The sequence below is a fragment of the Tamandua tetradactyla genome, chromosome 10 (assembly GCF_023851605.1).
Source record: "Tamandua tetradactyla isolate mTamTet1 chromosome 10, mTamTet1.pri, whole genome shotgun sequence".
Classification (NCBI taxonomy): domain Eukaryota; kingdom Metazoa; phylum Chordata; class Mammalia; order Pilosa; family Myrmecophagidae; genus Tamandua; species Tamandua tetradactyla.
In genome coordinates, this window is record NC_135336.1 from 47,753,294 (window position 1) to 47,780,387 (window position 27,094).

Here is a 27,094-nt window from a genome sequence, read left to right on the forward strand (position 1 = left end):
TTGTATAATATGTTTGGATTGTATGTGTGTGGATATTTCTCAATAAAAAAATATTTTTTAAAGGATTTTGCCAGGAAAGTTAAAAAGCAGTTGTGCCAGTTTGGCTCTGTTATGTACCCCAGAAAAGCTTAAGCTCTTTAAATTCATCCCTGTGGGTGGGTCATTTTAGTTAGTCTATTTTTATAGGGATGCTACCCACCAATTCAAGGTGGACTCCTTTACTGGAGTCCTTTGTGAATAGAATAAAAAACAGTAATGCCCAGAAAGCTCAGAGAGAAATACCCAGAGATATTTGGAGAAAGCCATTGAAACCAGAGTCAGGAGACAACGACCAGCAGATATCACTATGTGCCTTCCCAGTTGACAGAGGAACCTGGATGCAAGTTGTCTTTCCTCAGAGAAGGTATCTTCTTCTTGATGCCTTAATTTGGACATTTTCATGGACTTAGAACTGTAAATTTGTAACCTATGAATGCCCATTGAAAAAGCTAACCCATTTCTGATATACTGCATTCTGGTCTCTTTAGGAAACCAAAACAGCAGCCTATGCAATGAGAGACAATGTTTAGAAGTGACATATCAGATAAGGTTTTCATATCCAGATTATATACAGTGATTGTACAACTTAACAACAAACAGGTCAATTAAAAATGGGCAAAAGACATGGACAGATACTTGTTCTGAAGAGCAAATACAAATGGCTCAAAAGTATATGGAGGTTCAGTGGTAGAATGCTTGCCTTCCATGCAGGAGACCCAGGTTCAATTCCCAGACCATGTACCCCTCCCCCCAAAATAAAGCATATGAAAAGTTGCTCAACTTCACTGCTTGTTAGGGAAATACAACTCAAAACCAGAATGAGATATCATCTCACACTCCATAGAATGTCCATTATCAAAAAAATAGAAAATGACAAGTGCTGGAGAGGACGTAGAGAAAGAGGCATGCTTACCCACTGTTGGTGGGAATGTAAAATGGTACAATAGCTCAGGAAAGTAGTTTTGTCATTCCTCAGGGAGCTAAGTATATAATTGCATTATGATCCAGCAGTCCCATTACTAGGTATAGATTGAGAGGAACTGAAAGCAAGGACACAAGCAGACAATTTCACACTGATGTTTATAGCAGCATTATTTATGATTGCCAATAAATGGAAACAGTCTAAATGTCCACGAATGGACAAATGGCTAAACAAGCTATGGTATATACGTATGATGGAATACTATGCAGCTGTGAAATGGAATAAAGTCATGAAGCATACAACAATGTGGATGAACCTTGAGAACATTATGCTGAGTGAAATTAGCCAGAAACAAAAGGACAAATACTGTATGGTCTCACTAAATGAACTAATATTAGTGAATGAACTTTGAAAGTTAAAGTTAAGAACACAGGCTATCAGGAGATAGAAAGATGGTTGATAATGGACATTTGGTGCTGAAAGAATACAGATTGTGCAATATTACCAATTGTAAAAATAATGGCAGCACAATACTATCTGATGGTAGCCCAATAATACAACTATACTGAATGAAGCTGAATGTGAATATGGTTGAGGGTGAAGGCTGGGGGCATATATGAAAGCAGAAGGAAAGTTAGAGGATAAAGATTGAGTTTTATCCTTAGGAATGCCTAGAATGGAATGATGGTGATTAAATGTACAAACATAAAAACATTTTTGCAGGTGCATGGGTGTTTCAGTGGTAGAATACTTGCCTTTCATGCATGAGACCCAGGTTCAATTCCTAGTCCATGAAAATGCTTCCACTAAATGTAACAAAGGCATTATGCCAAAGCTAAATGTCAACAAGTGGGGGGCATGGGAGAGGGGTATGGATACCATGCAGAAGGAAAGGAAATGTCTTCATATAGATTATTGTGGCATAGGCATGTCTATTTTCTTAGGTTGGATTGTATGATGTGTGAATGAAATTGTTTAAAAATGAACAGAGTGCTAGAGAATATACAGAGAAAGAAATGTACCTATTCACTGTTGGTAGAGATGCTGAGAGGTGCAGCCCCTCTGGAGGGCAGTGTGGTGGTTTCACAGAAGGCTAGGGGTGGGGTTACCATATGATCTTTCAGCCCCATTGCTAGTTATATACTGTAGGGACAGGAATGGACAACTGCACATTGGTGTTTGGGCAGCAGTGTTCAAGATTCTAAGTGGATGGAGGTTGCCTAAGGGCACATTGACTGAGGAATGGAAGGTGCAACAGTGATGTTTACATACAATGCACTACCGAGAGGTTGCAAGAAGAGATGAAGTTGTGAGGCATGCAACTAGGTGAATGAAACTTAAGGACAGTATGTTGAATAAAACGTCAGAAACAAAAAGACAAATATTATCATACCTCACTCACATGGATTAAGTCTAATGTGGAAACTCAGTGAATTGAAGTTAAGAGCATGGGTTATCAGGTTGGGGCCTATTGTAAAGGTTCTCAGATTGTAAGCACTTACAGCAGTCATGTATATTTAGGAGTTGCAACAATTATTTCTAAATTCTGAGATATTTGTATATAACCTGGTCATTCCCTGCAGTGTTGGGTATTTCTTTGACACCTGAGACTCAGAGTCAGAGCACTGAAGCTATGGAAGTCAAGATTACCCTATTCAGCAACTATTACAAAAGCTGAAATGTTGTATGGTTTCACTAATATGAACTAACTATAATGAGAAAATTGTGAGAATTGAATTTGAGAACATAGGTTTTCAGTGGATAGTAAGTGGGCAAAGATTGGGCAATTGATGATAAGGAGTACAGACTGTTCAATAAGGCTCATTGTAAGGGTTCTAGGTTATAAGATCTTATAGCAGTCACATCTTTTCCTGAGTTTTAACTTATTTCTCTCAGGTCTCAGAATATAAACTTGACATACAAAATGAATTCTGTGGTATGGGGTCCCCTTCAGTTTTTCTCCCTCAGCAGCTCCTCTAACAGGACCTGATGTGCTGGCAGAATAGATGAGCATGAACATGCTGACACCCATTTGCCAGAGGCCAGACTAGATAACCATGAGCATGAAGTCATGATCTGTACCAGCCTAATATCTTCCGGTGATGCCTGTGGCCACATGTCACCCCCACCCCCTCTTGGCATGGTTTTTCCTTTAAAACCACAAACTGTCAGAAAGAGAGTCGGAGCCATTTTCCTTCCCTTTTATTAGCAGGTTTTGCTGGCTTACACTTGCCTACTCTCCCTTTGCTATCAATCTATTTCTCTCTCTCTCAATAAACCTGTTAAGCTTTGACAGACTGTGTCTGGTGGAATCCTTCAAAAACTCTGTGCCTAACATAAATAGTGCCAAAACCTGGGATGTAGGCCTAACTAAAGGCTTAGCTTTCTGGCCCTTCAGAGCTATGGGACCACCTTCCAGTTACTCTGTACCCCAAACTGGCACAGTTGCTATGGTTTCCATGTCATTGATTGCTTGAGTTCCTGGTTCAGACCATCTTAACATGATGCCAGCTCACATCCATGGCATGCAAATGACTACAAGTAATTCAGCTCTAGGTAAGTGATGGGTTTTTTTGTCCAGATCTTCACCTCTGGAGTTTTATTTGGGGTCCCAGGGACGCCCTAACCTACCTCAGTGCAGCATTTAGGCTTGCATTAAAGTGGCCCCAGCCTCAGCACTTACAAAATCTGAGTACTCAGTCAAAACTCTCCCGTGCTCAGGGAGCATGACACTCAGGGAGCATTTTTCCTAGTGCAACAGTCAAATCAGCTTGGGGGATGCCTTAAGCAAATGACTGCATGCACTTCTGGTCCCCAACAACAAACTGGGTGTTGCCTGTTTTGTTATTGTGAAGGATCACGGGACTGGGTGGTTAAGCTTCACTTAAAGTGCCCTACCTTGGTGTCCTGAAGATACACCAACCCAGCATCTACTTCGGTGCCCTAAGGCACCCCAAGCTGCTTTAAAGCCATGTTTACTTTGGCCCACTTAAACACGGTGCCCCAACCTGCTTTAATATGGCATCTTCCGGCAATCATGGACAACACCCTATCAATTCCTAAAAACCACTCTCAGTAAACTCCAACTAAAAACAGAAAATAAAATCAGAAAAAACTTATTTTTCTCTGAAATTCGGCTTGGCCACAATACCCTTTAAAACAACAAAAACGTTTCCCCACAACATGGCACTCTTGGTTAACAAATGGTCTGAAAGTTCCTCCTCTCAAATTTGATACTTTATTCCTCTGTGCTATTCTATCACATAAGTCTTTCATGTCTGTTTAATTGTTAGCTAACATATTCAGTATGTTAAATATTTAATGCCTATTTATTAGCTAATGTGTTCAGTCTAATTATTAATTGCTATTTCCTACATTTATATTAGTCAAATGTTCATAACTGGTTATTAATTACAGAAATTCTTTTAAAAAGGAAACCTTTATGCTTCATTAAAAGCATTTTAGTTATAATTCTATAAAGAGGTTTTATTTCTATAACATGATCTGACCTCACTATAATTTAAAATGAAAATACTACTACAAATAAAGAACTGAATGTATTATTTCATCCCATTTTTACAGAAAATATAGTAGATGGGATGAGATAGCATATTCAATTTTTTATTTGTTCCCTTTCAAAAATATTTCTGCGTTTCTGTTTTTCTTTTCAAATAACAAATTTCCTATTTATGTCTGTATGCATTTTCAATGTATAGTCTCAAACCTCTGGATAGTAACAGCAAATTAATAGGAAAATTCTTAATGAGTTCTAAGCCTAATATCTTTCTATCTGTGCAACCAATAAAAAAGTTTTTCCACATTTAAACTTAGGACAAATTCAATGAGCTGAATGTATTTCCCAGAACTTAATAATCAATGTATTTTTAAAGTTCTTCATAATTTTAAAATATTATAAACAATAAATGAAATTGAATGATAAATTTTTGAATTGAACAAATGCAGTTTTATTCTGCTTAAGTGTGCTCTCCTTAAAGTCAAATAAATTTACTGGGTGGGCCATGGTGGCTCAGCAAGCAGAGTTCTTGCCTGCCATGCTGGAGACCTGGGTTCAATTACCGGTGACTGCCCATGCAAAAAATAAATAAATAAATAAACTTACTAATAAATAAACTATTACAAGTACAGTCTCAAAATTCCTCTTAAAATAGCAAAATAGGCTAACAGGTTGCATAAACTGAGCAATGTACCTAATAATAATACTTATATAAAATATAATAAAATTTAAAATATGCTAATACTTCAAATATTCTATTTTAAAAATCAATTAAGTTTAATAAAAATATAAATGAATTTTTTATAACCTTAAATAACTGAATTTTTAAAAATCTAACTTTTCTTACTTAGCCATTTGTTACCTCAACATGTCTAAAAATTTGAAGTTTAATAACTTTATTGATGCCAGTCTGTCATAAATAAAAAGACATAAATTTTAGCTTCTAAGGCTCTGTATTCTATTTAAAATATGCACTTATTAAAGCTTTATATAAAGCAGTGGTAACAAAGGAATAAGAATGCTAAAAAAATTAAAAGGTAGAGAAATAAAAATGGCCTAAGAAGTCCTCATAAAAATGACATGTATAAAACCTTTAAATAAAAAAGTAGCATTTAGGGTGGGCCACAGTGGCTCAGCAGGCAGAGTTCCTGCCTGCCATGCCAGAGACCCAGGTTTGATTCCCACTGTCTGCCCATGCAAACACACAAACACACACACACACACACACACATACAATCTAGCATTTAAAAAAATAAAGCTCTGAACCAGTTTTTTAAAACTGTAAATTTATTCTATAAATTAACACATTCCTGGCATTATTTAGCAGTTAAAAATATTGCTAAGAAAAATTCAAGTTTTTGCTGAATTAAACTAAAAGATTTTAAATATGTTATAAAATAATCATGTATGTGTTCTGAGTATAAGTATATAAATGCCTGGCCATGTTCTAAATTCAAACATAAATTTCTTAACTTGCTCCATTATTTTATAAATCTCTGGCTCTTCTTCTCTTAATAAATACTATTATTAAAAGGACGTATACAGGTTCAAAAGCTTTATAAATGTATTATCAAATTTGTTTTTAATTATATGCAGTTTAAATAAATAAAAACTATAGTCAAAATAATACAAAAAGTAATAAAAAGTTTTAAAAATCGGATTTTGTTTATTATAGTCATTTGTGAACTATAAGCTCTGAATGGATAAAAAGAGTAATAAAAAGTTGGAGGAAATGAATTTTATTTATTGCAGCATTTTTAATTATAAGTTCTAAATGATTGTAAAAAGTTATAAAGAAGAAGCTTATAAAAATAAATTCTATATGATGATATTAAGAATTACTGATTATATATGTAAAATGGAATGATATGTTAATGTTTTGGTTTTTTGCTGTTAATTTTTTAATTAATAAATAAAAATAAATAAAATAAATAAATTCTGTCATAGAATAATTGTAAAGGGTTATAAACAAAGAGTTTATGAAAATGAATTCTGTCTGTCATAATCAGTACCAACCAAAATTTACTGGGTCTGTTTAACATATATTAAAAAAAAGGAAAGCTTTTGTGTTATGCTGAGTATTCATATAAAATTAGGGTTAAGTTTTCTCTGTGTTCTATTAACATGAATTGTTAGTATGTTCTTAATATAAAGTATTTTGAAGCACAATTTTTCTTAATCATCCAAATACTGTGTCTAAAATATTTTACATCAGATTACTATCCTTATTAATGTTTATGCTGGCATTATCCATTTTTTTCAAAAAGCAAGTCTTCTCACTGTTAAGAAAAAACTGTTACAAATAATTTGTCCTTTCACCTTGTATAAATAAGGTGCTAAGGTACTAAAATAATTTAACCTAATGCATAAGAAGTACGTGAGACATATTATAATGGTTAAAAAGAATTTTCTGCTTTGTTACTAATTAAATTAAAATAAATAAAATATTCATATATTTGAACATTGTATAAATTCCTAAAATTTTGACAATATTCTCACTATCAAGGTTATATCCTAATACTAATCTATATAATGTTTAGCAATGGTATGGTGTTATTAATCATAGTTTTAATTATTTAAAAAAGGCTACACATCATAGAAATAGCCAATTGTGAGTTACACTGCTTTACTCTAATACTTCTCTAAAAATATATGCATTCAACTTTTTAAAAAGTTAAACAATATATATATTATTTTTTTTGCATGGGTAGACACTGGGAATTGTATATATATTATATCTTATCTGTTAAATAACAACTCTGGTAAATGTGTAAAAATATAATAGAATAAAACCTCTGCTATAATTTCTTAATATAAAACAACTGTCTAATGTTTTTATTTATGAAAATGCTTTATTTAACAATACTTATAAAAATTAAAGCTCAGGTTATAAGCATTAACTATTCTCATTAATTTTGAGTTGAGAGGTTATTGTGGAGGTTACTCTTGTACAAACTTCAGCCAAATATTACAAACTGCCACAATACAGCAAGCCCCAACCAACAATGTTCCTAGAAACCCTAAAAAATATCTAATGCTCTATAAAATTTTACTTATGAAGTTTGTTTTGCAAAAACTTAAAACCTCTGAATTATTCCAATGCCAAAGAAGCTCTAAAACCTAAAAACGCCCAACTCTCCAAAAATAACAACTTATTTCATTAATTCATCCCTTTGCCTCATAAATCTTATTAACAACACACACCTCCTTAATTATCCTCCTGTTAATTTTTCTCCTAGCCCCCTGACTCTTATAATGCCTGTCTAAGTTTGTTCACAGGTCAACAGCAGCCATAACCAACCAGTAAAATTCTAAAAACATACTCCTGCTACAACCGAAATTTGAAAATCTACTCCTGTTACAACAAAAACATCACTATTAGGCAGCTCTAGCAGAAAAAGCTCCCAAACCAAATTAATAATGCCCCTGCTTAACTAGAAGCAATTTCCTCCCCCAACTTCACCTGGACACAGCAGGAGTAGCCAAAAAGAGAACACGACATCCCTGCTCACTCCAACAATTGCTTTGAGCTAAGCTAGAGCATCCCCTCAAATCTAATCCCAGTTCTGGTCAATTTTATTAAGATAAAAAGGCAGGAATGTCAGGTCTGAGAAAACAAACTTGACATAAAAAATGGATTCTGTGGCAAGGGGTCCCCTTCAGTTTCTCTCCCTCAGCAGCTCCTCTAACAGGACCTGATGTGCTGGCAAGATAGATGAGAATGAACATGCTGGCACCCCACCCACCAGAGGCCAGACCAGATAACCATGAGCATGAAGTCATGATCTGCACCAGCCTGATATCTCCCGGTGATGCCTGTGGCCACACATCACCTCCACCCCCTCTTGTTGCGGTTTTCCCTTTAAAACCACAAGCTGTCAGAAAGAGAGTTAGGGCCATTTTTCCTTCCCTTTTGCTAGCAGGTTTCACTGACTCCCATCTGCCTGCTCTCCCTTTACTCTCAATCTATTTCTCTCTCTCTCTCAATAAACCTGTTAAGATTTGACTTGCTGTCTCATGTGGAATCCTTTAATGAATCCATGCCTAATAATTGCTAAATTCTAAATGCTATGCTTTTTGTGTATAACTAGCAGTTCCCTGGAATTCTGAGTATCTGCATGATGCCTGAGACAAAGAGTCAGAGTTCTGCAGCCCTAAAAGTGAGCATTGCTTCATTCTGCAACTGTTAATAGAAGTTGGGGGAAAAAAATCAGAGGATATTGTCTGTATTTTAAAACTTCAAATTTTGCATGAAGCCAAAAGAAGAGATGTTTATTTTATCCAAAATTTAAATTTTCTGTAGCATACTAATTTAACCTGTCTGCTCAGTTTATTTAAACAAACTAATTATATGGAACCTAGAATGTGGCATGAGATCTTGTTATTCTGTGCAGGTTAATGTAATACTCCAATGCAATTCAGAGTATTGGGGGCAGAAATTTAAAAGGATTTGAAAAGTTTCATTAACAGATTTTGAAAAACATGGAATTATAAAACTTCTCCACCTGGGGAATTCCTGATATACTTACAAGTGTTGGGCACTACCAGTTTAATTAGTCAAGCCCTCGATCTTATGGCTTGCCCTCATGAAACTCATTTCTGCAGTGGCAAAGGTAACCCTACTCACAATTGTGGTTAAAAATCACCCCCCAAGAACCTCTTCTGCTGCTCAGATGTGGCCTCTCTCTCTAAGCCAATTCTGCAAATAAACTAACTGTCCTTCCCCCATGTGGAACATGATTCCTAGGGGTGTAAATATCCCTGGCAATGTGGGACATGACTCTAGGAATGAGCTTGACCATGACATTGTGGGATTGCGAATGCCTTCTTGACTAAAAGGGGAAAAAGAAATGAAACAAAAGACAGTTTCAATGGCTAAGAGATTTCAAGTAGAGTTGAGAGGTAATTCTGGTCATCTTTCAGCCAGATAACGCAAATTGCCACAAAATGCCCAGCCCCAAGCTATAGTATTCTTGAAAACCCTAAGGAGTGCCCTGGGCTTTATCTAAGTCTCTATAATAGTTTTTTTTTTTTTGTAAATATATTTTTTCAGAATCTTAAGATCTCCAGATTGTTCCTATGATAGATAATCCCTGTAACCCCGAAGTATCAGTCTCTCCAAGAATATTAACCAGTTTCATTCCTCTTTCCCATAAGGTCAACACCCATCCAGCATGAAGAGGTTTAAATTGTCACTGCCCAGGTAGTCCTGAAGATTGAATTATCAAACGAGAGGGAGGAGGTATAACAGAAATTAGGATTAGGCAAATGCTTATGCCTACTAAATCATTACATGAATTTTCCTTTTTAGTTTCTAGTGTATTGGAATAGTCAGAAGGAAATATCTGAAATTGTTAAACTGTAATCTAGTTGCTTTGATCTCTGATAATTTTTGTAAAACCATAGCTCTTTTTGGTGAAGTATAGCTTTTCACTTTGTAACAGACAGTCCTTTTATCCAATGTATAGGTAGAAGAGTAATAAAGACATGCATGAAAAAAAAAAGCAGAGGAAACAAGGGCTAAAAATGACTTAACTCTGTAGGGCCATGGGGAATAGGTTGCCAAAAAGTGCCATCTGCGGGCTGCTTTCCTGACCTTCCCCCCAAGACCGATTTGAAATGGTCAGTGCCACCTATATGGGACCCTGGCCCTGTTTTGGCTGGGAAATACTGATGAACCAAGTGCCAAAGAGCTTTAACAAGAATCTAATCAGCAACAAAATCTTAAACAATTGAGCGAAACAGGCTGCTTGGTTTGCTAAAGCTGCCAGAATGTAAAATATCAGAAATGGTCTGGCTTTTTCAATGGGGATTGATTAATTTAAAAACAATACAGTTCTAAGGCCATGAAAATGTCCAAATTAAGGCATCAAGAGGAAGATACCTTCTCTGAGGAAAGGCTGCTGGCATCTGGGGTTCCTCTGTCACATGGGAAACCACATAGTGATGTCTGATGGGATCTTCACTCCTGGGTTCTGGTTGCAATGGCTTTTTCTCTCAGCTCCTGTGGGTCCTTGCTTACTTCTTCTGGGGTGTTTCTCTCTAAGCTCTCTGAACGTTTACTGTCATTTATCCTCTTCACAAATGACTCCAGTAAAAGATTAAGTCCTTTAATTCTGAATGGGCTGTGTCACATCTCAGTTGAAATGGCCTAACCAAAAGGTTCCACCCATAGTAGGTCTGCACACACAAGAACGGATGAAAAGAACATGGTTTTTCTGGGGGTATATAACAGTTCTAGACCAGAAGGGAAAAGGGACAGAAGCAGTAGTTGAGGAAATAATGTCTGAGAACATCTCAGGTCTCATGAAAGTCAATGATATCCAGGTCCAAAAAGTACAACATACGCCACATTGAACAAATCTGAATAGACCCATTCCAAGGCACATGTTTATCAAAACATCAAATGCCAAAGACAGAGCATTCTGAAAACAGCAAGAGAAAAGTGAGTCATTACATACAAGTGATGCCCAATAAGACTAATTGCTGATTTCTTCATCAGAAACCATGGAGGGGAGAGGGAAGTGGTATGATATTTAAGATAATGAAAAATTGCCAGCCAAAAATTACCTATCCAGCAAGACAGTCCTTCAAAAATGAGGGAGAATCTGGGTGCGGGGGTGGTTCAGTAGTACAATGTTCACCTTCCATATAGGAGACCCGGGTTCAATTCTCAGACCATGCACACACACACACACACCCCCCAAAAAGAAAACAAAACAACGAGGGAGAATTTAAGATATTCATAGATAAGCAGAAGCACAGAGAGTTCATTAGCAAGAACTCTGACCTACAAAAATTATACAAGTCTTGCAGGGTGTAAGGAAAAGATGAGAGAGAGGTTTGGAGGAGAGTGTAGAAACGAAGATTATCAGTAAGGGTAACTAAAGAGGTAAAAAGAGAGACAAAAACAAGAATATGACATATAAAAACCATAGGATAAAGTGGTTGAAGTAAGCACTGTCTTTGCAGTAATAGCACTGAATGTTAACAGTCCCCAATCAAAAGATACAAACTAGCAGAATAGATTTAAAAAAAAAAATGAACCATCTGAATGCTTTATACAAGGAGACTCACCTCAGATCTAAGGCTATAAATAGGCTGAAAGTGAATGGCTAGAAAAAGATATTCTACACAAACAGTATAAAAAAAAAGCTGGGGTAGGTAAACTAATATTAGACAAAATAGACTTTAATCAAAGCTGTTATAATAGCCAAAGAAGGACATTATATATCAAATAAAGGGGCAATCCACCAAGAAGAACTAACAGCCATAAATATATATGCATCTAACCATGGTGCCTCAAAACACATGAGGTAAACACTAGTAAAACTAAAAGGAGAAATAGGCATTTCTACAATGATAGGCGTATACTTCGAAAACACCACTGGCATCAACAGACAGAATACCTAGAAAAAGGATCAATAAGGAAATAGAGAGCTTGAACAATCTGATAAATGAACTATATCTAACAGATATATACAGAATAATGCACCCCATGATAGCAGGGTATACACTCTTCTCAAGTACTGATGGATCATGTGACATCATGTTAAGTCACAAAACAGGTATTAAATTTTAAAAATTGAAATTATACAAAGCACTTTTTCTGTTCCAGCTTATGGCAGAAGACTGGAAAATGCACACATTTATAGAGGTTAAACAACAGCTATTAAGCAATCAATGGGTCAAAACAGAAATTGCAATAGAAATTAGTAAATATCTCAAGATGAATGAAAATGAGAATATAACATACCAAAACTTGCAGGATGCAGCAGTGGCAATTTTGAGAGGGGAATTTATACCCCTAAATGCCTACATTAAAAAGGAAGAAAGTGATCATGCACTTCCCCCCAAAAAACAAACAAACAAGCAAAAACAAACAAAAATTCAACAAATGGTGCTGCAATAACAGGACACTCACATGGAAAAATAATGAAATAAGGCCCTACCATACAGCATACAAAAAAAAAAAGAAAGTGAAAATAAAAGAATTAACTTCACATCTGAAAGAACTAGAAAAATAATAGCAAACTAATCCCAAAGTAAGCAGAAAAAAAGACAAAGATTAGAACAGAAAATAATGAAATTGAGAACAAAAAAGAATAGAGAGGATCAACAAAACCAAAAGTTAGTTCTTTGAGAAAATCAGCAAAATTGACAAACCCTTAAGTAGACTGACAGAGAAAAAGAGAGAAGATGCAAATAAAATCAGAAATGAGAGGGGGGATATTACTAATGACCCTACAGAAATAAAATGATCAAAAGAGAATATTATGAACAACTGTACACCAACAAACTAGATATACTTAGAAAAAATAGATTTCTTGGACCTTCACTACGAGAACCTGGTGAGGCTCCTGGAGTTCAAGCCCATGAATTTGTGGAGACCTACCCACCTAAGACTAAAGATTCCAAGATTCTCTCTCATGCTAGTCTACTCTCAGTCTTCAGCAATTCATCAACGTTTTCATTTAAGCATTCTTAGCCAGTTGATGGCTCCAGTAGCTGTCATATAATGGTGGAGGAATAGGTTCTGCAAATAGAATGATGGATTTCTTAGAGAAGCATTACCTGGTGTGGGGACTTATGAAAAGTTCAATACAATTGACTAGGTAAGAGAGACAAGTCTTGAGACAGGGATAGGCATTGGGAGATTACTAATAAAAGCAGTGTGAACATGGGCCTTAATTCACATGCAATTGATGCTTTTAATGGTTGGTTATTGATGCTACTTTTGGGGGCTTTTATCATGTTCCTTGACTAGCTTGATAGGTATCTCTGCTCATTGGATGGCAGACTTAAAAGAAGGTATACACACAAGGGGATTCTGGTATAATGATAATCATTACTGCAGGAACTGAGCGTGTCACCTTTGAAGACAGAAACAAATGCCCAGAGTCGAATAGCTTGTTCCAGCTTGTCACCAGCACAGATGAGGGAGTCTTTGCCTACAGAGTCAATTTTTTTTGTGTTTGCCCTCTGGGCTCTTCTATTTGCCTTTCTTGCTATGTATCTGGCCAAGGTATTTGTACCTTATGCTCTGGCTTCAGAATCCCTGAGATAAAAATTATCTTGAGTGGTTTCTTTATTAGAAGCTATTAGGGTAAGTGGACCCTGATTATCAAAATTGTCACATCGGTGCTAGCAATACCATGTGGCTTAAGCCTGGGTAAAGAGGGCCTGCTAGTACATGTAGCTTGCTGCTGTAGTAATATCCTGTGCCAATGCTTCAAAAATACAGGAATGAGGCCAAGTTCAAAGCGGTCTTACTGGCTGCAGCAGCAGTTGAGTTATCTGTAGCATTTGGGGCACCTGTTAGCAGAATGTTAGTCAGTCCAGAAGAGATCAGGCACTATTTTCCCCTCCAAATATTGTGGCATTCCTTCTTTGCTACCCCGATGGAAGCATTTACTCTATGCATCATCAACACATTTGGCGACAGCCACCAGGTTCTATTTTATGTGGAGTTTCACACACCATGGCATCTCTTTGAACTTGTGCCATTTGCTCTACTGGCATGTTTGGTGGCCTGTGGAGAGTTTTGTTCATTTGCCCAAATATTGCCTGGTGTCAGAAGCATAAGACTATCAGTTGGGCAAGTATCCTATCATAGAGGTACTCATTGTGACATCACTGCCATCATGGCTTTCCCAATGAATATATGCATATGGGCACAAGTGAGCTAATTTTTAAGCTATTTAACAACTGTGGCCTCCTGGACTCCTCCAACCTCTGTGATTATGAGAACCATTTCAACACAAGCAAGGGAGGTAAACTGCCTAACAGACCTACTGGCATGAGAATCTACAGAACAATGTGGCTATTTTGAATATGAGTGTCAAGCTAGCTGCTTTGACACTCATACTGAAAATCATCATTACAATATTCACCTTTGACATGAAGATCCCTTCTGGCCTCTTTATCCCTAGCATGGCTGTTGGTGCTATAGTGGGCTGATTTTTAGGAGTAGGAATGGAACTGGCCTTTTACCACCATGACTGGGCAATCTTCAATACCTGGTGCAGTCAAAGTGCTGATTGTATCACACCTGGCCTTTATGCAATGGTTGAAACTGCAATGTGCTTAGGTGGGGTGACTCCAATGACCGTTTCTCCTGTTGTTATAATGTTTGAACTAACTGGTGGCTTAGAATGCATTGTGCCTCTAATGGCTACAGCCTTGACAAGCAAATGGGTGGCAGATGCTCTTGGGCAAGAGAGCATCTATAATGCCCACATACATCTCAACAGGTACCCCTTTCTTGAAATGAAAGAAGAGTTCTCTCATATCTTGGTGCAACAGATGTGATGAAATCTTGGAGAAATGGATCTTTGTTGACTGTCCTTATTCAGGACAGTATAACTGTGGAGAATGTAGAAGATTGTAATTAATGAAACCACTTATAGCAGCTTCCCAGTGATGGTATCCCAGGAGTTCCAAAGATTTGTGGTTTTTGTCTTCCAAAGATATCTTATTATTCCAATTGAAAATGCACACACACAAAAAAAGCAAGATGCGGTTGTGACCATTTCTGTCATTTATTTCACTGAGTATTCTCCTTCAATGCCACCATACACTCCACCAAACCTGAAGCTTCAGAATATCCTGAATCTCAGCCCCTTCACTGTTAGTAACCTCACATCCATAGAGATTATAGATGGATCTGCATCAATGCCTGGTTAGACCTAACAGATGCCTGCTTGGAATCTGTTCTAGTTTGCAAGTTGCCAGAATGCAGTATACCAGAACAGGAACAGCTTTTAAAAGGGGGAATTTATTAAGTTGCAAGTTTGCAGTTTGAAGACTGTGAAAATGTCCAAATTAAGGTACCAACAAGAGGTTACCTTTGTTCAAGAAAGGCTGATGACGTTCAGGGTGTCTCTCTCAGCTGGGAGGGCACATACTGATTCTGCTAGCTTTCTCTACCAGCTTCTTGTTTCATGAAGCTCACCCGGAGGCATTTTCCTTCTTCATCTCCAAAAGTCTCTGGCTGTGTGGATTCTATTGGTTCTGGTGACTCTCCAGCTTCTTCCAAAATAGCTCCCTCTTAAAAGGCTCCAGTAAGCAATCCTACCTTGAATGGGTGGAGACATATCTCCATGGAAACCATCTAATCAAAAGATGTGACCAGTTGGGTGGATCACATCTCCATGGAAACAATCAAAAAGCTTCCACCCAGCAATGCTAAATAAAGATTAAAGAACTTGGTTTTTCTGGGGTACACAACAGATTAAACCAGCACAGAATCATTACCAAAAAGGATGTGTTAAAGCATATAGCACAGATGGCCAACCAAGATCATGATTCTGTTCTCTTCAATTAGAACCACTGTGTTGTGCTGTATATAAAACTGGAAGGACATTGCAGACCATGGATCTCTTTTGTTAACTGTGTACCTATTTTAGCTTGCTAATGCTGTTGGAAATATAATATACCAGAATGATTCTAAGGCCATAAAAATGTCCAAACTAAGGCACCCAGAGAAAAACAGCCTGATGTTCAGGGTTCCTCCATCAGCTGGGAAGGCACATGGTGATGTCTACTAGCTTTCTCTCCCAGCATCTCATTTCAAACAGCTTCCCCGGGATCATTTCCTTTCTGCATTTCCACAGGTCTCTGTTTCAGCTCTGAAGCCTTTTCTAATTGGTTCCCTCTTCAAGGACTCCAGTAAGCAGATGAAGACCCACCTTGAATGGGTGAGGGCACAACTCCATGGAAACAACTTAATCAAAAAGATCCCACTCTACAACATTCAATCAGGATTAAAGAACATGGCTTTTCTCCTTAAATTAATTGTATATGGTTGTAGGGAATTTCCTCAGTTTCCAAGTACTTTTCAGGAATTTGCAATTTATCAGTAATAAACACATATTACTGTAGTAGGCAGGGTTCAATATTGCAAGCAACAGAAATTGGCTCTGGCTATCTTAAGTTTAAAGAAAACAACCTAAAAATCTATTGCAAAAGTGACAGACGTTCACAGGACCAACAGAAGGCCTGGGAAGACAGCAACCAAGGTGGCTTGTTTATGGTTCTTATGTCCTGATCTTATTTATGATGGGGACAAACTGCTTCTTAGTAGTCACACCCAAAATATTCTCACAAAAGTATACGCTTCTAGGGGCCCAAACAGATATTTGCACACCAATGTTCATGTCAGCATTATTCACAATTGCCAAAAGATGGAAATAGACCACATACAGGGTTCCTATTTGGAATGATGGAAATGTTGAGGTAAAAGAGTGGACACTGTAACAATGACTAACAGCACTGAAGTGTGTATCTGAATGTGACTAAAGGGGGAAATGTTAAATTGTATATATGGCAACAGAATAAAAAATAATAAAAAAGATCGCACCCTACAATATTAAATCAGGATTAAAGAATATAGCTTTTCTGGGATACACAAGTTTCAAACCAGCTCAGAACCCAAAACACATTTTCCATATTTGGTTAGTAAAATTATAATTGTGTGTTGTCTCTTTCCTAAAGGTTAAACTGTACTACATAATCTCTGCAAATTAAGTCTTCTCTTTCGGAGAAAATACAGTTGGGTTTTTGTGATATTGCATTAGGAAGGCTTCATGATAGAGTAGAAGATTGTTAAGATTTAATTCTACTATATATTTTTTCTAGATTTTTTTTAATCTAAAAGATAATTGTCAGCCAATATGAAAATTATGCAAAAAAAATCCCAACCATCCTGACCTATTGCCTTCAGGAAACTCATGAAGTCACTTTTTGGGGCTCTATCATTGGAAGATGAAGTGCAAACTAAGGGGCTTTACTTTCTAAACCACAAGAAAAGAAAGCCAGAAGGAGAATAGTATTGGTATTTTCTAGACTGTGAAGACTCAGTTCAAATGTTATATTGTTCCTGTTACAATATTTAGCACTATTAGTTTGTGTGTATATGTTTATTTTAGTTTCTGATTATAAGAATGCCACTTTGATAAATCTCCTCTAAAGAAACTTAGAGATTGACTTTTATAGGCTTGCTTGTCCCAGGTACTCTTTTGAAGTGCACAAAGATAAATTATAGAGCTTCCTCTTTATCTGAAAAAAAAAGATAATTTTCCATGGCATTTATTAGCTAGTAGACAAGGACTTTGCCATGAATTTGTTAGTAGCAAGGAATTTTTCCTGCTTCCTTGAAATGAATGATTAGTAAAGTTCTAAGCAAAGTCAGTGACTAGAAATTTCACATTTTTTGAGGTCCCAACTAATCCTCTTACCCAGATGCCATCTCTATTGAATAATGGTGCTTTAGGCTTCTGGAATATGTAAGAATATGAAAGGGAACCAAGTTTATACTGCATATACATAAACCAGGGAAGATCCAGAGCTGCATCTGCATTCTCATGTATTCCTTTGTAAAGACTACTAGTACTAAAATAACTGGAAACTCATGTCTCCTCCAAGCATGAAGTATGTACCACAGGCCAATGTCCCCATGAGCATGAATTAGCCTTGGGGTACTTTCAAATACATTCAAGGTGTTGGAACAGGACGGGCAGCTATGACTCCCTTAGTGCTCCTTGTAATTCTAAATAAAATGCAGAGACAAACCAAGACCCTGAGGTGTGGACAAGGCCTGGTGATACCAAGGTGCTTGTATCCGTCTGAAAATGTGCCTGTCTTCATTTCCTACCACCTTTACTATAGTAAAAGACACCACTATATGGATACGTGGTAAGAGTACAGAGCCACCACCAGCATTTCTACCAGTTTCATTTTCTACAGTTTTGCCCACATAAAATTATTCCCCTTCTATTCTTTTCCCCTTTCCATTTCTCAGTACTGAATCCTTTCTTTGGGATTGAGGATTGTGTCTGGTTAATCATTCAGATTACCAAGAATACCACCTAGGGTTAGTTAAGTTGTAAACTGAGAGTCAGCGACCTATGGCACATAGACCAGAAGTGACACAGCTATTTTCTTTGCCACGTGACCCAGTTGCTGCTCCATGCCTCCATTTCCTCACTAGGTGCTCACAACAGTGAGACTTTATTCTCAGGGGCAAGAGTTCATCCTTCACCATTTTACAAGTCCCTTTCTGGCACTTTCCCCCATCCTTCTAGTTCAAAATCAGTAATCAGCATATCCTCCCCTCTCCCCACTGACCCTGCAATACCTCAGTATACCACATTTTAAAAGTGGTATACTTTTATTCCCTGATACTAGGAATTTTACCCCCATTTCTCTTCACAAAATCTGAAATTCTTTTGCTACACAGACTGGGTAGCCAAAGCTTTTTTTTATCTTTACAATATCAATGCAATCATAAGAGTTGTCCTTCTAAGTATGTTAATCTAGTATTTTAATGAAAACAGCAACAACAAAAAAACTTTAGGATACATTATATCACAATCATGGCTCAGTGACTCCATTTTTTGTTCCATCCATACTACCAAATTTTCTCACATGAGAAGATGCAATTTGCCTGACTACGCCATATTCCCTGTATATTGTGCAGACATCAAAGTTCTTATCTGTACGTTTCTGGTCTATTCTCTATCTTTTCTTATAACCATAATTCCCCACTAAAGTTTTCACAACATGAAACGTTAGTATTTCTGGTATTTGAGGACAACAAAAAGTTTGGTCACATTTCCAATGTAACAGGGATATGGAGGGTACCTATGTCAGCCCTTGTATTTCTTCTAGGTTCATGCTCCTTGGACATGTGTAGCAACATAGCCTGAAAAGAAAAACATGAACTTTAGAGTTAGGAAACCTGGGTGCTATTCTTTATTCCCTATGCTTCTAACTAGCCTTGAGATCTCAACAACCACTCTGTGCCTCGGTGTTCCCATCTGCAAAATGAGGATAATGCTAATTGCCCTGCCTACCTCACAGGGTTGTTGTGAGGGTAAACTGAGACAATGAATGCAACGTACTTAGAAGTACATAGAAGTAAATGCTATGCAAGTTGTAAGAAATAGAAACAATCACATTAAAGGCAATGGAATGGATATTGGCAAGGGGTTAATGGAATCATCCAGCCCTTTCTGTGTGACTTAGACCCAGGTCATCATTGCTTTATCTACTTTTACTTAGCACAGATTTGTAATTATGCATGTAATAAATAATTTTTATAAAAAAGCAGATACATGAAACGTCCTCAAAACTGAATACTTTTGTGCTTGAAAGGACTTTACCTGGAGGGTGAAAAGTCTAATTTTTCTACTCAATTAGAAAAATAATCTATAAACCATCTATCTGATAAGGATTTACTATCCAGGATATATCAAGAGATTCTACAACTCAGAAATAAAAAGACAACCCAATTAAACAATGGGCAAAAGACATGAATAGACATTTTTCCAGAAAGGACATACAAATGGCTAAAAAGCACATTAAAAGGACGTTCAATACCATAGCTATCAGGGAAACGCAAATCAAAACCACGAGTTATTTCATACCTACTAGCGTAGCCACTATTAACGAAACAAAATACCACAAATGTTGGACAGCATGTGGAGAAAGAGAAACACTTATTCGCTGTTGGTGGGTATGCAGAATGGCTTAGCCACTGTGCAAGACAGGTGCTTCCTCAGAAAGCCAAGTATAGAACTGCCATATGATCCAGCAATCCTGCTACTACATATATACTCAAAACTGAAAGCAGGGACACAGTCATTTGCACACTGATATTCATATATTATTTACCATTGCCAAAAAATGGAAACAACCCAAGTGTCCATCAATCAATAAATAGATAAACAAAATGTGATCTATACAAACCATGGGATATTATACAGCTGCAAGAAATGAAGTCATGATGCCACTACCTGAATGTTAAGGAGGTAAGGGAATTATGGTGAGGGAAGTAAATCAGATACAAAAGGGCAAATATTGTATGACTGACTTCACTAACATGAACTAAACATAAGTAGCAAACTCATGGAGTTATTATCTAGAAAACAGGTCACCAGAAGATAGAATGAGGGCAGAGAATGGAAAGCTGATGCTTAATTTATGCAGAATGTGTAATAAGTTGATTGTAAATGTTTACAAATGGATGGAGGTGACCGGAGCACATAATGAGTGTAACTAACAGCGATATACGTGTGTGATTGTGGTTGAAAGGGAAAGTGTACGATCATGTATGCCACCAGAAGGAAAGTCAGAGGATGAAACATGGGACTCCGTAACATAGTGAACCCTCTCCAGGGTGAAAATGTTCTAGAACTGATTGTCAGTAAATCTGTTGTAAATAAAAATTAAATGCATTTCTCCTCAAACAATACTTTCAATAAAAGAATCTAATAAAAAAAGATATGAAAAGATACTTCAGCAAAGAAGATACAGGGAAGGCAAAGAAGCACATGAAAAGTCATGTGGGGAAATGTCATAAGGGAAATGCAAATTAAAACCACAATGGAAAAATATTACATGCCCATTAACATGGCTAAAATTAAAATGACTAAGCACACCAAGTGTTGGTGAGGATGTGGAGAAAATGGGACTATGATACACTGCTGGGAGCAATGTGAAATGGTACAATCACTTTGGAAAACAGTTGAGCAGCTAAATAAACACATATGACTGCCATTCCAATCCTGAAAATTTACTTCTAATAGAAATGAAACTTGTACACAAATATTTATAGCAGCTTTATTTGTAATACCCCAAACCCAGAAACAACTCAAATATTAATTAACAGGTAAATGGATACCCAAATTGGGGTACAGCCATAAAATGGACTACCACTAAACAACAAAAAAGGAATGGATTATTGATGCACACATGTATAAATCTCCAAATAATAATCCTCCGTGAAAAAAGATAAAAATGTGCATACCCTATGATTCCATTTATATATAATTCGAGAAAACAAACCAATCTGTAGTGAAAAAGCAGAACAATGGTTGTCTGGGGACAAGATAAATGATCAGAAGAATTATAAAAGCACATGAGAAACATTTGGGATATGGTGGATATGTTCGTACCTTGAATGCAGTTGTTTCATGATATTGAACTTTACGAAACTATACACTTAATTTAAAAAAATCATTGCCTTTTTTTACTCTTCTCATAGGAGTATACAGTGCTCATTGCTAGAGGTTAAATGTTGCATGATATTATAATTTACAACTAATAGAATGTGTACCCATTTTTAAATTTTATTTTCCAATATGGTCTCTATATAAAACCAGAGTAAGACTGCACCTGTTTACAAGAGCTGACTGGGCACATCTGTTCCTAACTTTGTGTTTAGGCATGTCATGGCATTCTAGTTTGCTAGCTGCCAGAATGCAATATACCAGAAAGAGAATGGCTTTTAAAAAGGGGAATTTAACAAGTTGCTAGTTTACAGTTCTAAGGCCAAGAAAATGGCCCAATTAAAACAAGTTTATAGAAATGTCCAATTTAAGGCATCCAGGGAAAGATACTTTGATTTAAGAAGGCCGATGAAGTTCAAGGTTTCACTCTCAAGTGGACAGGCACATGGTGAACAGAGTCAGGGTTTCCCTCTCGGCTGGAAAGGTACATGGCGACACAGCAGCGTCTACCTTCCTCTTCAGGCCTCTTGTTTCATGAATCTCCCCCAGGGGCATTCTCCTTCATCTCCAAAGGTCACTGGCTGGCGGATTCTGTCTTTCTCAGAATTTCATGGCATTCTCTCTTGTTGTTCTGTCGTCATTCTCTGCTCTCTCAGAATCTCAAGCCTTTTCCAAAAATGCTTCCTCTTTTAAAGGGTTCCAGTAATCAAGATCCACCCAGAATGGGTGGAGATGCTCTCCACTCAGTCAAGTTTAATACCCACACTTGATTGAGTCACATCTCCACGGAGATAATCTAAAGTTTCCAGCATACAGTCCTGAATAGGGATTAGAAGAAATGGCTGTCTTTACAAAACAGGATCAAGATTAAAACAAGGCTTTTCTAGAGTACATAAATCCTTTCAAACTGCCACACATGGTGGTAGTTCAAATTCAGCCAAAGTGCAAGTATTTATATCACAGAAATTGGCAAATTGTATTGCTGTGTTCTGTTGAACCTGAAGCAAGACTCACCCCAAAAGAAGAAACAGAAGATCCTTTGGGGCTGCCCCAAACCATCCCACAATGGGGCCAGCTGAGATTTGAAAGAAAGAGGCACTAAATGCCGGGGTAATTAATCCAAAGCATTTATTAGGGGAAGTTATGTACAGAGAGCTGCAGCTACCTCATGACAGACAGAGTCAGCAAGAAGTTCACCTGAATACGTCTGCACCTATGCAACTGCTCTACAGATTATATATGGTTGAAGAACAAAGGTGCTTAAATGCCAGGGGCTTGGGTGCAAGTATTGGGAAAACATTTCAGTATATGGTTTTATTTTAAAACAAAATGAGCTCAAGGTTAAAGCAGCAAAAGCTCAACACGCATCCAGGGTCTTATGGGAAGAGATGTCTGAGGAGGGCAGGGACCAAGTCTGTCCTTGGTAAAGTACGAGATGCTATATGTATCACACGCAACTATAAATCAGGTTTGTTTTTATTCACACAAGTAATCATTAAACCTTTACCAGCTCACCACAAGCTATAACCTATATAAACACAAGCTCATGGGTTCTTAATTTTTAATAGTGTAAAAGGATCCTGAGACCAAAAAATCTGAGGACAACTAAAATAGAGGACTGACAATGAAGGTAAAGACTTGCCTTCATGAGACTAGAAAATGTTACTGGAGAGAAAAGCAAAAAGAAAAAAAACTGAGATTTTCAGTTACTCACCCTTATCAAGAAAATCTTTTGCAAGGATTCAAACTTTAGTTGCCTTACCAGCTGCTGTCACTGTCATTCTGTCATACGGCTCATTGTTGACACCACCTTTCCCTCATGACCAGGGGCATCTGGGGTTGAATCATTAGATCCTTCTTGAATTTACATAGCCAAAAGAGCCACTATGAGGGATGGAGTTGCCAACTCTTCTGGCAAACACCAAGGATCCATTATCTTGTTTCCCCCATAGCTAGGCATGGACAAAAAGAAACGTAACTTTTGAAGTACTGCTAGACAATGTTTTCTAGACAATGGGTACCAACACCAGCAAGTGAGGTAAGAAGTTCATGAAACAAATATATTTGTGAATCAACCACCAAAATACCAAGATCTGATACTTTTAACAACAACTCTGAGACAAATGAAGTCTGGAGGAAGGTTTAGAGCCAGCACACTTTCCTTCTGTTCTTCAGTGCCAGCCTGAGTCTTTATAAATGACTTGCACATTTGTAGCTATTTAATATGGTGTAGAGAGTATCAATGTGCTAATGTTCCATCATCTTGTGAGCTTCCAAAAAGAGAAATGGCTGAAATTTAAAAAAAACAAAACAAAACCTCCATTAAATATATCCGTAGCAAGTTGATTATGTTGCAGAAATTCTATCTTCCTGTTCCATGACATGTCATAAATATAAACCTTAGGGCTTTTTCATCTCCACTGCATAGAGGTCGGATCGCTTCTGGCTAAAAATGGGAATTTGCTGGCGTATTTCAGCCAGCTTCTTCAGGTCTGCAAAAACAACAAAGTCATTATTAATGAGCTGCAACTCTTCACTAACCAAGGGCACTTCTTCCCCACACACTATTCAAACAACAGTAATACAGACGTTGTCCAAATGCACAGATGGCCTAGCACTAGCTCGAGGGTCATTTCTAACCAAACCAAGAAAACAAAGTGACCAGGCCCTTGGACATTTTCGAAGATAAATGAGAAGGGAAGTAAAGGAGCCCCTCCAAGGTGACAGGGGCTTCATAGCTAAGGGCAGTGACCTTAGCAAAGAAGACACCAAGACATAAGTTGAGTCAAGGGCAAGTATTACCTATGTCTGAATACACGATCGTTTCTTCAGTGCCAGCTTTGGCTAGGACCTCACCCCTGAAACAAATTCAAGGAAGAATGAGTAGATTCACTAGCGTTTTGCTGATATTCAAGATTTTTCTTTACCATCTTACAGGTCAAAGGACAAAGAACCTGAGAATAAAACAACAAGGCAGCATTATAAAATCCCAGGTTCTTCCATTTAACAAGCTGTGTGACCCTGTTGCAAAGCACTTGCAGTTTCCATTTCTTAATCTAGAAAATAGAAGTAAAAGCTCTCTTAGAATTTAGTGAGAAAATGAGGGAATATGTTTTATAAACTGCAAACTACTAGGACATAACAGTTACTCTGTTTTATAAACACAAGGAATAAGACTGCCTATAACCAACAGGAAGCTCTATCCTCCTGACTGCATTCTAGTGAAATCCCTTAAAGAGAACAGTGTGGATCTCCATCTTCATGTCTTCCAGGGCTGCTACCCTGCCCTGGGAATGACTTAGAATCTCTAGGTCAACTAATTTCACTTTCAGATTTGAGGAAATATTTTAACCTATGGAATCCAGAGAGAAGTGGTGAATCAACCAGACCCTGACAGGGGCCTCACATTAGGAAACAGCAAACTCCTTCATAAGTCTAGGGAAAGACTGATCTAGAAAAACTATTTCTAATGCTTAGTCTTTTGGCCTAGAGAGAAAGTGTAAATATATATCTGGTGAAATGAAATTTCTCTAAACAAAAAATAAAGTAATCTGACATAATAATCTGACACACTTCAGTTTACCAAATAACTACTAACAGATTTTGGGCACAAATGAGTTACAAACACCATCATTAATACCATTTAACTGAATCCTTTTTTTTTTTTTTTTTTACTGAATCCTTTTTGATTACTTTCTATTTATTCCCCAAATTGCCTTAGCATTCAAAGACCAATTTATCATGAACTCCAGGCAACCTCCTTGTTCTAGTTTGCTAGCTGCCAGAATGCAATATGCCAGAAACAGAATGGCTTTTAAAAAGGGGATTTAATAAGTTGCTAGTTTATAGTTCTACGGCTGAGAAAATGTCCCAATTAAAACAAGTCTATAGAGATGTCCAATCAAAGGCATCCAGGGAAAGATACCTTGGTTTGAGAAGGCCGATGAAGTTCAGGGTCTCTCTCTCAAGTGAGAAGACACATGGTGAACATAGGCAGGGCTCTTTTCTCAGCTGGAAGGGCACATGGCAAGCATAGTGTCATCTGCTAGCTTTCTCTCCTGGTTTCTGCTTTCATGAAGCTCGCCAGGAGGTGTTTTCCTTCTTCATCTCCAAAGGTTGCTGGCTGATTCTCTCTGCTTCTTGTGGCTATGTCGTTCTTCTCTGCTCTTTCTGAATCTCTCATTCTCCAAAATGTTTCCTTTTTTATGCGACTCCAGTAAATCAATCAAGACCCACCCGAATGGGTGGAGACATGTCGTCACCTAATCCAGCTTAACAACTCTTGATTAAATCACACTGCCAGGGAGATGATCTAATTACAGTTTCAAGCACAGCATTGATTAGGGGTTAGAAGAAACGGCTGCCCTTACAAAATGGGATTAGGATTAAACCATGGCTTTTCTAGGGGACATACATCATTTCAAACCAGCACAGTCTACCCTCTGGACCCTAAAAAAGACATGTTTTTTCCCATATACAAAATACATTCATTCCATCACAATATCAGAAAACTTTAACATCAAATGCAATACAAGATTAAAACCAGTACAAAGTCTCATCAAAGTTAGATACAAGTGTGGTCTGTGCTCAGGCAAATTCTCCTCTGTCTCTGGACCTTTAAAAACTCATAACAAGTTATTTGCTGCCAACATACAAAGGAGGAACAGAAATAGGATACATATATGCATTTCCATAGGGAAGAAGGAACACAGGGGTCACAGGGCCCAGGCAGTTTCGAAAATCTGTAGGGCAAAGTCCATTAAATTTCGAAGTCTGAGAGTCATTCATCTTCAGGGACTTAGAAAGCGGCAGCCCCACCCTTTCCAAGGGCCTAGCAGTGGCTTGCTTCTCTTTGAATGAAACGTTGGGGGACTGTGGGGAGACCACCTTTTACTCGGCTCCACCCTCTCCAAGAATTGGGGCTTCACTCATGCTTGGCTCTCTGCCATCTCTGGGGCACACACTCAACCCCTCCATGTGGTGGCAGCCAGGCTCTCCTCAGACCCCAAGGAATGTGCTTCACCCTCTCCAAGGCCCAAGGTGGCATGACTCTTCCACTGCAACGAGGTGGCAGGCCCATCCTCTGCCTTTGGGGCAAACTCACCCTCTCCACGGGCTTGGGTGGGTCCACTCTCCTGGCACAAGGATTTCTGACTTCAGACCTCAGCCTCCATGGCTTTGCCTCTGAAGTTATTTTCCCTCCAATGTGTCCCTTCTCTGTCCCTCTCAGTCCCGACTGGCAGGAATTCTCTTTTTATTCAGATCCCACAACACTCTCGTTGGCTTTCTATGCAGTAGTAGCCTTGGATCATGCCCATCAGACATAAGGAGTTTCCACAAATCCTTCCTGGATAACTGCATATCCAAGCCTGGCTTTCTTTGAAATGGCTGGCTGGTTCCACATTTGGTTAAATCCTTACATGAGGCACTTTTCTCTGGGGTCTCCCTTTCTGGAGGCCCAGAATTTTCCACAACTTCAATTTCTGGTTTCTCTGTATCCAAGAGTTCAGTTCACAGCTTATCTATCTCTTTCCTGTTGCATTTCACTATAAGCTGCAAGGAGAAACCAGGCTGCACTTTCCATGTTTAATTTGGAGATCTCTTCTG

General features: G+C 37.7%; 1 protein-coding gene and 1 pseudogene across 2 annotated transcripts in view; one reads left to right on the forward strand and one right to left on the reverse strand.

Annotated features, from left to right (window-relative positions):
• The first annotated feature begins 8,596 nt into the window (after positions 1-8,596).
• Positions 8,597-15,279, forward strand: LOC143647649 (H(+)/Cl(-) exchange transporter 5 pseudogene; annotated as a pseudogene).
• Positions 15,280-21,084: 5,805 nt separating this feature from the next.
• NIT2 (nitrilase family member 2) overlaps positions 21,085-27,094 on the reverse strand; it is a 28,803-nt gene continuing 22,793 nt past the window's right edge. The window contains exons 9-11 of one of the 2 annotated variants that reach the window (XR_013158560.1): positions 24,290-24,345; positions 23,202-23,979; positions 21,085-22,305 (exon numbers count right to left, since the gene is read on the reverse strand). Coding sequence is in view for 1 of the 2 variants with exons in the window: in XM_077118597.1 (XP_076974712.1) it covers positions 23,888-23,979; positions 24,290-24,345 (148 nt within the window). In the remaining variant the exon portion in view is untranslated. Of the gene's footprint in view, positions 23,980-24,289; positions 24,346-27,094 lie in introns of both variants that reach the window. The other variant, XM_077118597.1, reaches the window with a different exon arrangement.